Source organism: Mytilus trossulus, chromosome 7, assembly GCF_036588685.1.
Source record: "Mytilus trossulus isolate FHL-02 chromosome 7, PNRI_Mtr1.1.1.hap1, whole genome shotgun sequence".
Classification (NCBI taxonomy): Eukaryota; Metazoa; Mollusca; class Bivalvia; order Mytilida; family Mytilidae; genus Mytilus; species Mytilus trossulus.
The window spans coordinates 27202447-27214925 of NC_086379.1; the positions used below are offsets into that span (position 1 = coordinate 27202447).

Consider the following 12479-nt stretch of genomic DNA (forward strand, 5'->3'; position numbering starts at 1 on the left):
CAAATAAATAATCAAATAATAACGGAAGTGACATCATGTTTAAGTCCGGAAGTAACAAATTACCTCCCTTATTTCAACAAAATGGTAAAGAAACCATATATTTTTGAAATCAGCAAACAATGAGCTATCATTTGACACTGAAAATGACATTAGTAACCGATTTTTAATATTTTCGAATCAAAATACATCGTAAGAAGTGGAACGACCTTCAATTGTTCTCTGAACAATTTCTTTTTAATCAATTTTATCATGTTTAAGAAATGCGTTATTGATATTTAAACCGGCGCGGATTGACTGAGGTTTTTGTACTTGTGCTTTTAAAATGAACATTTAACTATGACAATTGCTCTTTTACAAAAAGATAGTTCATTTAAAAAAAAATAGTTCTCATTTTCTGCACTTCAGTTGAAATTTCAGTTCTTTGGCAAAAGCATGAATTTTAGGAACTGGCGAATCCTGCCTTTTTATCAGATGATATTTCTAATAAAACGATATAAATACTTTGAAAAAAGTGAAAGTGCATTTGTAAAATTTCTTTTATTATCACGGTAAATAAGACGTATTCACTGTGTACTTGTCAACACAAAAACTATTTCTTTGAATGAGTTTGAGCTGCAATTTGCAACGCACCCAAAATATTTCGACGCGCATCCCTGAAAAAAGAAGGTGGAATAAAAAATTTAAAATTTTTATTCCGAAAACTTGATTTGATAATATAGTTCAGCAATATTTGAGATGTAAAATATATTTAACATCTAATTGCGGAAAAACCCTGGAAGGAGGGGATTCAAATTAAAAAAAAATGCTCTTAGTAATCTTTGCATGTTATCAAACTCATAAGCTTTTCGGGATCATCTTGAATTTTCAACAACAATTTTATGGTTTTGTTTTACTACTAGAAATATAAAAAAAGAAGATGCGGTATGATTGCCAATGAGACAACTCTCCACAAGAGACTAATGACACCGACATTAACAACTATAGGTCACCGTACGGTATTCAAGTTTGTTTTCCATGTGTATTATTTTTTGGTGGCCAATGGTTTAAGTAATCGAACTACTGCATCATATCAACTCTTTGTTAAAGAAGGTAAAAAAAGATTTTATGGTCTTTGAAAGTTTTATAAAGGTGGATAATTAATAAATGTTTTATACCACTTCCTGCTACCCCTCCTTCCAAAATCAAATGGTAGCTCCCTAAAGTAAATGCAACCAATAAAGGCCATATTTGTTGAGAAAATAACCATTCTAAATTGGTATCCTAAAGTTAGGACAATTCCTAGGATTGCAACATGTTTGATAATTATAAAAAAAGAAGATGTGGTATGATAGCCAATGAGACAACCCTCAACAAGAGACCAAATGACACAGAAATTAACAATTATAGGTCACCGTACGGACTTCAACAATGAGTAAAGTACATACCGCATAGTCAGTTATAAAAGGCCACGAAAAGACAAATGTAAAACAATTCAAACGAGAAAACTAAAGAACTTATTTAAGTACAAAAAATGATAGAAAAAAAAATAGGAAACACATCAACAAAAGAGAACCACTGACTTACAGGCTCTTGACTTTGGACAAGCACATACATAATTGTCTGCTCTTTGGTCGGGTTGTTGTCTCTTTGACACATTCCCCATTTCCATTCTGAATCTTATATAGAATGTGGCGGGGTTAAAGATGTAATTGGGATCCCAACCCTAACCCTTACCTGGGACAGTGGTGTAACAGTACAATAGATGAACGAACTACTGGGGTTTACTATCAGTTGAAAAAGGCTTAACTCATCAGATGGAAACAAATAGAAGTACTATACATCTAACAAAAACACAGAGTGGACGTGGCCGGATACTTGTATACCCCTACAATAAAAAGATATTGATCTGACAGTACTTGCAGTTTCTGACAACTACTTCAAAGCCACTAACAATTAATAAAAAAAATCCTGTATCTAAGACTAAATTATCTATCAGTACATATCCAACATCAAACGGATTTAGTACAAAGACGTCATAAACAGTCAGAGAAAAGCACGACCTTGTGAAATTCCAAGATGCAGATATCGACAGATTGTAGACCCATGAAGGTGTATATGTATATAACAATACCATTAAGTTTGCTTTTAATTCACTGAATACGAAATCAATACTAATACCAATAAAAAAAATATTCAATGATTAATTTACAGTGTTCAATTGGTAACCTTTTAGAATAAGTTTATTTAAGGATTGACAAGTTAACCAGGATCGGTTCGTAATTTCCGTGCACGGTAAACAACATTTCCGTAAAAATGAGGATGTGCTATCCCGTTTGATATAAGTTTTCTACAGGTGCAACCAAACTTCAAAACCAAATCTTTTTATCCCACTGCATGTTGATTTTGATGGCGAAATCAACATTTGATTGGTTGAAAGTATCCCACGTGACGTCGAACAAAACGTCTTCTGAGAAGCATATTCCCCTCTGAACGTCAAGATTGCCTTGTGCGACGTTACCCGTTACCAAAAACTTTTTGGTCGTTTTTTTAAAGATAGTATAGTAATTTCGTTTTTAAAAATATTTCAGGTCTTAAAACAAACAGAAATAAATGAATACTTAACTTTTAATCGATACTGATTATCATTGTGTATGTTGTGTTTAAAAACCCAAATGGGTAAGAAAACAATTATGTAACTAACATCTTATGTTCAGAAGTAAAAACAAAGTATAGGTAGTGGATTAAAACATTTGTTTCGCTTGGCTTAGGGAGATATGAAGATTTGTTCACCCTCGAAAAGTAATTTTTTTCTCGGGCGATGCCCTCGTAAAATATGAGTTTTCTTGGGTGAACAAATCTCCATCAGGCACCAAAAATTAATGTATACTTTCTATGGATGAATTTGGTTAAGGTTTTAAGTAATTTGTGGAATCGAAACCCCTGACTTAATAATTTACCAGTAATACATAAAGGTTAATGTACTGTTGTCTTTAAATAAGTGAACAGGAAGTGAAATTTTAAAATGCTTTAACCTGTTCAAAATAGATAGAATTCTAAAAGTCAGTACTATGTATACAGAAATACTAATATACTAGTATCCTATACAGACGACTGATAAAGAATAAAAGGAGCTTACAGATCAGTGCAAGGATTTCAGCAAGGATGAAACGCCTAGCCTTTAGTAATTATAACGAGCCGTGGATAACACAATAGAAATCACATATGAAAACTGCTTGATATAGATTAAAAATAAAATTTACTTAAAAATATACTGTTAACGACCAACCACTTAGCTTCAGTCCCAAACTTGGAATATGGCTGGCTTCCACTTGTTTGTGAGCACTCAACTATTTCCTTAATTAGGACAGTCGAGTAACAACACTTTATTGCATAAGACAACATTATAAACATCAGCTAAATGAATTATTGGTTGGATTTTAACAGACCGGTTCTGAAGTGGGGTTTAAGTCAAATGAATGTTAGAATTAAGTAATAAGTATACCAGTATCATGAATCATATAAACAACGAAATATATTTCATATGGACAATTATCTCATTTCAAGCCTGATTTCTTGTAAAATGTTGGCAATTTAAAAAGAATATATTATTACTGTAAAGATTAAGGGCTTCTGTTGTTCATGATTTTTAATTTGCATGTTTTTGGAGCATTAATGTTTTATTACTTATATCTTTTTTGTTGCAGTGAAAACTTTATTCGATATATCCAACGCATTAGCACCTCCAGATTTTGTTAGTAGCTGGGTGACAATATCTGCCTACTCTAATCCTGAAATAGACATTTCACATGGTTTAAACGAACTACCTCTTAAGGTTGAAGTTCAGATCAAAGTGTTTGATCATAGTTTCTTAGGAAAGGACATTTTGTTCTTAGCAACAGGATCTGCACAGAGAGGAAATGATAATGCTTTGCCATTTGGGGGAGTTCTGTACGTATATAATAATGAAACAATCAAGATAATGGCACCAGGCCCAAAAGGTTGTACAAATCCGTATTGTACAGGCTTTCTTGTGTATTTAGGTAAGTACTGTTTACATAAAGCTTGAATTTACGTTCTCTCAAAATAATTTATCAATCAGTTGATGCGTATTTCTGCGTCTAAGGTTTTTATATTTTACTTATTGTTTAAAGATTATATAGATTTATGTGCCTAGTTAGAAGATTTCCAGGCTTATCCAGATAACTCGACTTCAATGAGTTTAATGCATATTTGTGAAGTATAGACCGAAATAAAATACACAGTCAAATCATTTTCCTTTTTAATGGGTTTGTTTGTTTAAACTTTTCCACCCTTTTAAATGTGTATTAGTATTTGTATTCATTACTCAATTATAATTATCAAATAAGTCACAATGGCCTTAGCAGGGAGCTTTGGTACTAATGTTCCATTATATTGGATTTGGATAGTGTATTTTCGATAAATGAAGGTCTAAATTGCATAAACTTGAAAAGGGTTAATGGTTTTACTTGGGTATCTATTAAAAGCGGAGTAATATTATGTAGTGTATGAATTCATTTGTAAATTGTTATACAGTGAAGTAATGCTTGTATGGTAACAATGGATTACTGATGTTTAAAGTTACTACATGCACGTTTGATACCAAAACAATAAATCAAGAAAATCACCTGTTCGTGCAAATCTCTTGAACATGAATTGTTGCAAATCATAGCTGATCGTTTGACATTTAATTAACTCGTATCCAAAACCAAAAGAAAAAGTTGGGAAAACAGTGTTTTCTGTGCTTTCTGTATAACCGCTAAATAAGATAGTTCTGAAGACAAATAAATGAAAACAAAATCTCTATGTCTGATTGATGTCGCATATATCATTCATTTTTGTCTTTTTCAGGGAAAAACAGTACATTTGGTGGCAAGGACCCAATACATAGATCGTTTACAGATGGATTTGTAAGAGCAAGAGTTTGGAAAGCATGCTCACTTCCGAGACCTCAATTTATCTCTGAAGAAATTCAAATGAGCTCAGGTTTGGTATATTAGATATAAAAACTTTAAAAAAAAGCATATCAAATGCATAGACATTTTTTAAAGAATTTTCACTAAACAATTTTCTCTTATAAAATGTGTCTTGGATTGTAAAATAACAGAACACAATAGATCTTGATCTTAATAATATGCAAATTTTTGGAGATTCATTTGTAAAACTATTCAAATAAATGACATAGTAAGAACCTTATATGTATCCTCTTCTTACGCACCGTAACAATTTGGAGTGGTGCCTAATAACATATGACATAGTAAGAACATTATATGTATCCTCTTCTTACGCACCGTAACAATTTGGAGTGGTGCCTAATAACATATGACATAGTTAGAACATTATATGCACCATCTTCTTACGTTCCGTAAGAATTTGAGATGGTGCCAACACACGACATAGTAAGAACATTATATGCACTCTCTACTTAACTTACGTTCCGTAAGAATTTGGAGTGGTGCCTAATAACACACGACATAGTTCATTTTTTTACATAAATAAGGCCGTTAGTTTTCTCGTTTGAATTGTTTTACATTGTCTTATCGGGGCCTTTTATAGCTGACTATGCGGTATGGGCTTTGCTCATTGTTGAAGGCCGTACGGTGACCTATAGTTGTTAATGTTTGTGTTATTTTGGTCTTTTGTGGATAGTTGTCTCATTGGTAAACATACCACATCATCTTTTTTATATAGTATGAACATTATATGCACTCTCTACTTAAGTTCCGTAAGAATTTGAGATGGTGCCTAATAACACACGACAAAGTAAGCACATTTTATGCCCTCCCTACTTAAGTTCCGTAAGAATTTGAGATGGTGCCTAATAACACACGACAAAGTAAGCACATTCTATACCCTCCCTACTTACGTTCCGTAAGAATTTGAGATGGTGCCTAATAACACATGACACAGTAAGCACATTTTATGCCCTCCCTACTTAAGTTCCGTAAGAATTTGAGATGGTGCCTAATAACACACGACAAAGTAAGCACATTATATGCCCTCCCTACTTAAGTTCCGTAAGAATTTGAGATGGTGCCTAATAACACATGACACAGTAAGCACATTTTATGCCCTCCCTACTTAAGTTCCGTAAGAATTTGAGATGGTGCCTAATAACACACGACAAAGTAAGCACATTCTATACCCTCCCTACTTACGTTCCGTAAGAATTTGAGATGGTGCCTAATAACACATGACACAGTAAGCACATTATATGCCCTCCCTACTTAAGTTCCGTAAGAATTTGAGATGGTGCCTAATAACACACGACAAAGTAAGCACATTATATGCCATCCCTACTTACGTTCCGTAAGAATTTGAGATGGTGCCTAATAGAGATTTCCAATAAAATGACATACGTACCTAACTCGACGTACGTACGTAACGGGACCGGTTGTTGCTAACCAATTAATTTTGTTAAATGCGTTACTCAAGTTTTAACTAAGTATTCCTTAACTATGACACCCATTCATAATAAATTTTATCAATATAAAATATTTCTAAGATGATGAAAAACGAAAGAAATCATGATTTGTATATATCACGTGATTATTGAGATTCCCGCCTAAACTTCACTGGCATAAGACCACGTATATATACGTATCTGTACCTATCACACAGTGTGGGAACGGAACTGTACGGTTTTCTAATAATTTGGTCATTCGGGAGACTGTCAAGCGGTGCTCCGACATTCGCAAAATAACAAGTTGCTTGATGGAAACTTTGACGAACTCTTATGTTACTATATATCGTTTCTGCTTCAAAATTTAATAGCTCAAACATTCTTTATGTAAATATGAACCAATAAAATAATTAGAAAGATATATGCATCAACACGTTTTCCTTAGAATGGTGGAGCTCCGTGTAAAACGATACAAATTATCACACAACAGCGATCAAAAATGTCAAATAAACATCGAAAAATCAATGTTTGCTACCTGAATTTTCACCTGTACCTTTTCTGATATATAGTCTTACCTGTCTAAAAGTTTCAAAGCCATTGTCTTAGTAGAAATCTTTATTTATTCATTTTCTCCATGTCGGATATTTTTATTGATTGTACAATCGCTCGCAAGTTTACTGTAATATCACTCGGAGCCTTCCTGTACACTCAATCGGAGCTTTCCTGTAGAATTGCTTGGCCAAATTTATTAAATTCATTGTATATGCATTGCATTGGTTGTTTATTGCTGTCCTATTATATTCATATATGGTATTTGAAGTGAAAATAAGCATATTACCAGTTATTTTGACAATTAAGATTCTATCAAGGAACCCTTTTATGGTGACTAAATCAGAAACAAAAACAAAATGTGTACAATAGATATTTAAAAAAAAAGAAGGTGTGGTATGATTGCCAAAGAGACAACTCTCTACAAGAGACCAAAATGACACAGAAATTACCAACTATAGGTCACCGTGCGGTCGTTAACAATGATCAAAGCCCATACCGCATAGTCTGCTATAAAATGTCCCGAAATAACAATGTAAAACTAGAAAACCAACGGCTCATTATGTACAAAAAATGAACGAAAAACAAATATGTTACACATAAACAAAAATAAAAGGACAGTACAAAATATGTTAAAAATCTAATTTAAAATGAAAATGAAAATAATTCTCGTACAAAATAAATATTTATGTATTCCGAAAAGGTGACTAGATTCTCTGGAAGGGTAATTATCATATTTTGAATTTTACTTAATATATTATTTACCAGCAGTTTAAAAAAAATTATAAATACGTGTTTGAATAATACAACAAAGAATTTTTCATCACAGGATCTGGATATTGTAACAAGGAATTCGAGTGTAGAAGTGTGGTAGCTAACCACTGATCCTATAAAAGACACGTATATGTCAATAAACATGATATTAGAATAAGAAGATGTGGTATAATTTCAAATGAGAAATCTGTTTATTATAAGTAAAAGATACTGGTAGAAAAAGCTATAGTAAAATTAAATTTTATCAAGGATGAAAGAGGACTTGATATCTGAAAGACAGAGTAAACACAAAATCCTTCAACATATTTTTTTTATATCAATGTCACGATTAAGGAACTTTTCAATATTTCCAACTATATCATCCGACAAATATGAACGAAACAGTTGGTTTATCAAACAACATTTATATCTTCAATATTAAAATAAGGAAATGTGATATGATTGTCAAAGTAAAAAAAAAATGGATTTAAGCAATTATAGTCGGCTATAAAACATGAAACATAAGAATCAATACATTTAGAACTTAACTGACGGCCTAATTCATAATATTTTTTTTACCAAAAACATATATGACAGACATGAACCAACTACTCTTGACTTGAAACAGGTACATAAAGAATTTGGCAGGGTTAAAAATGTCTGTGTGCGCTCATTTCTCTCCAAAAACTAGCACAGCATAAGACCAAACTATAAAAAAATCAGATGAATGATCGGATCATCATACTATCATTGACGATATCAGACCAAGTGCGGATCCCGCCTAATGGGAACCAAACCACGGAACACCATGAAACGTCCACAATATAAAAAAAATCGGAAAAATGGGGTTTCAACCACCAAAACTCCCTCTACCCGCATACCAGATCCGCTAATGCAGGCTGCATCAATTCAAATAAAATATAAGTCCATTCAAAAGTAAAACACGAAAAAAATGGATTTAATTTTTTTTCAAGATTTACTTCTGTATGCTATCTTATGATCAAAAACAAGCTTCTGTTCAAGTTTGGTACAAACCCAGGATATTTTAATAAAGTTATTAAAATTTGAAAAACTTTAACCACAGAGTGAATGTAATATTTCCCGGCAGAAAAACGAAGTCCATTCATCGGTAACTTACGGAAAATATAGAATTTTATTTTTACAAAATTTACTTCATGATACTATCTAATGATCATAAACAAGCTTCTGTCCAAGTTTGGAAGAAATCCAGTACAGTTTAAGAAAGTTAATAAAATTTCAAAAACTTTAACCTCAGAGTGAATATTTATGGACCCCGCCGACGCCGACGCCGACGCCGACGGAATTAGGATCGCTATGTCTCGCTTTTTCGACTAAAGTCGAAGGCTCGACAAAAATGATAACAATACCAACTAACTAACTGTTATTAAATCGTAACAGAAAAAGGAGAGAAAAATCATACCAGACATATATGTGGTATTTGGATTGCAGTAAGGCATCAACCATTTGATTTTCTTGGTGGGGGAGGGGGGCTATTGATTTTTAGGAGAAAAAAAGTTTGATTCCAGTTTTTTGAAAGAAAAAAAAAATTGTTTTTGATTCTGAGCTGCCACTCTATGTAATACTTAAATTGAAAGAAGGAATAATTTTCGACTTGTCGCGAAAATAATAGATTGTTTTACGACGCATTCGAAAAAATAAGTTTGCCAGAAAAAAATCCATAGTCCCCCCTAATACCTTAGACTAGCTTGCTTGCTAGCTGGACCGTAAAGTCATAACAAGGTAAAGTATGTCTCTCTCCTTTCGGAGTAGCCTAATTGGCCAAACGATGAAAAGAATAGCTCCAAGCGATTGTAAATGAAGGCTCCGAGTGATATTACAGTAAACTTGCGAGCGATTGTACAGTCAATAAAAATATCCGACATGGGGAAAATGCATATATTTGGATTTCTACTAAGACAATGGCTATGAAACTTTTAGACAGGTAAGACTATATATCAGAAAAGGTACATGTGAAAATTCAGGTAGCAAACATTGATTTTTCGATGTTTATTTGACATTTTTGATCGCTGTTGTGTGACAATTTTGATCGTTCTACACGGAGCTCCACCATTCTAAGGAAAACGTTTTGATGCATATAACTTTCTAATTATTTTATTGGTTCATATTTACATAAAGAATGTTTGAGCTATTAAATTTTGAAGCAGAAACGTTATATAGTAACATAAGAGTTCGTCAAAGTTTCCATCAAGCAACTTGCTATTTTGCGAATGTCGGAGCACCGCTTGACAGTCTCCCGAATGACCAAATTATTAGAAAACCGTACAGTTCCGTTCCCACACTGTGTATCATACGATTCAAAGAATTTATCTTTCATGGTTTTGACAATGACAATGAGTTTAGGTATACTTAAACAAAACCCTCGCCCCATAATTTGGTAAAGGTAAAGACGAAAAAGTACTTTTGAAAAATAGATAATTGATATGAATTTCTGCCCGCATCAAATTATCTTCAATTAAATTATAGAAAAATATTATTTTGTTTTAAAAGTCGAGTACACCTTTTACATTCGGGTGTGCTAAACGTTAAATCTTTTAAAAACAATAAAAAGGCAACCTTCTCGCTTCGGAATTTGTTATTTTAATATTTGTATGCTAAATGTCGTCTCGGTAGTTTTTAAAATTCATAATGTGAGAAAAACTAAAATATGGGCCAAGTGAAATGACAAAAAATGATGGGTGTGTTTCATTACAAGTTGCTAATTTACTTTTTCTATTATAGTATTTATGTCAATAAAGTCATTCAAAGTTTAATGACAAAATATTTAAAGAGTAAAAAAAAACAGTTGTTGTTGAATTTTACTGAAGGCATATTCCAGCAACAATGCGTGTTCAAATAGCAAAACATGCATGCAGTGTATGCTCCCCTCCGTCACGCTTCAATGCAGTAGGACGAAATACGCTGAGTTAGGTCGGTTATGTCGAATAAAGTCATTTTATTGGAAATCTCTAATAACACATGACACAGTAAGCACATTATATGCCCTCCCTACTTAAGTTCCGTAAGAATTTGAGATGGTGCCTAATAACACATGACACAGTAAGCATCAATCTTTTTGCATGTAAGATCGTATTAGTCTTTATTTATGTATTATTCTTATTTCACATAAGGTGATTCTAAGTCTATAACAAATGGACACAATACAACGTGGGTTATTGTAAGAGTACACATTGAGCAAGACTGGGTTTATGAGGCACAAGGTAATGTAATATTATAATAATATAATAATAATAATAATAAATTCTTTATTTAAAGAGGGAAACTCAATTAGAACGAGTCCAATTTTCATTGAGGCCCTCAAACAAAATACATGTATACAGTTACCATTCGTGATTCATACATTAAAATACAATATTATATATTACCAGTTTACTCAATTCAATCATTCAAACATAAAAATGACAATAAATGGCAATAATTGATAAAGTATTGATTAAATTTTCTTATTCTTAGGACAAAAGAAAGAAAACAAATTATTCAACTTGCATAGACTTTTGAAGAAAATGATTATTATAATAACAAATTGAATGCTTCTTGAATAATTCCACATTACGACAATATTTTATTTTGAGTGGTAAATTATTCCATAACTTGGTTGCCGAATAATGAAAAGACTTTTTTTTTTTATAAAAAAAATGTATTTAGTCTTGGAACAAATACATCTTCATTCGGGATTATATTAGTATTGATAAGACTTATATTGTCAAATAATATAAGTACACGTAAAACTATTATGTAAAATTAAAAATGGAAATTAGGAATGTGTCAATGAGACAACAACCCGTCAAACTGAACATTCGGATCGATGCAAACAGACTCTTTTAATTTTGTTTTTTTATAAAGTGTTTATTAAATGGATGAATAAGCAACAATAGAAATCTACTTGACAGGCTAAGTTAATTAATTTATAACTTGCGATTATGTTTTTAAAAAATCAATAATATAGCTATGATTTTTCATGTTGTGTTATATATGATAATTCATTGTCCTGTAAGAGTACTTCAACAGCCTGTCAACACTGAGGTTGTGAGATCGAACAACCCTGCATTTGGCTGGTGCGCTCGAAGCAAATCTTATTTGACAATGATCAGCAGTTTTCCCGCCGAAAGTCGATGATTCTCTCCCAAACTCCGAAACAGCGGTTACGTCCTCTTTACTACGCTACGTTGACTTTTGATAGTTTAGCGAAGCAACGTCACCACTGTTTCGGAGCTGGTTCTCTCCGTGCATTCCGGATTCCCGCAACAATAAAACTGATCATCACAAAACAGCCAAAATTGCTGATAGTGGCGTTATACAACAATCAATTAATCAATCAATTTATTTAAGAAACATTTCTTTTGAACAACAGGTAGCGTCTTTTATGAAACATCAAGCCATCCATTTGGAGGTGTCATTTTTGCATTTCGTGATCGTCAAATCAGATTATGGGTGCCAAAAAGAGGAGCAGGATCGTCGAATGCTAATGGTAGGTAGAATTGTTGATAAGTCAAATAATAAACTAGCTCTCTTTCGAACGAGTTAAATCAATAACATTTAGTTAACAACTTTTAAAAGATATTCGTTCCTATGGTCATAACAATGGCACTGGAAAAGTCCAAAGCATGCAGACGTAAGATAATCCTAAAGTAACAGCCTTCTTTGCTTGAAATTTTCATGTCTTTATCTGTAATTACCAAGAAGTTTATTTCATACCGTATTTGGTTTATTCCAGTAGGGATTGACTAACAAGGAATAT

The 12479-nt window shown here is 32.6% G+C and overlaps 1 protein-coding gene across 1 annotated transcript in view; it reads left to right on the top strand.

Moving 5' to 3' along the window:
- The first annotated feature begins 2651 nt into the window (after nucleotides 1-2651).
- Nucleotides 2652-12479, top strand: part of LOC134726310 (uncharacterized) — a 38457-nt gene continuing 28629 nt past the window's right edge. The window contains exons 1-5 of the mRNA XM_063590710.1: nucleotides 2652-2655; nucleotides 3684-4019; nucleotides 4849-4983; nucleotides 10852-10941; nucleotides 12093-12209. Of these exons, the coding sequence (XP_063446780.1) occupies nucleotides 2652-2655; nucleotides 3684-4019; nucleotides 4849-4983; nucleotides 10852-10941; nucleotides 12093-12209 (682 nt within the window). The remainder of the gene's footprint in view (nucleotides 2656-3683; nucleotides 4020-4848; nucleotides 4984-10851; nucleotides 10942-12092; nucleotides 12210-12479) is intronic.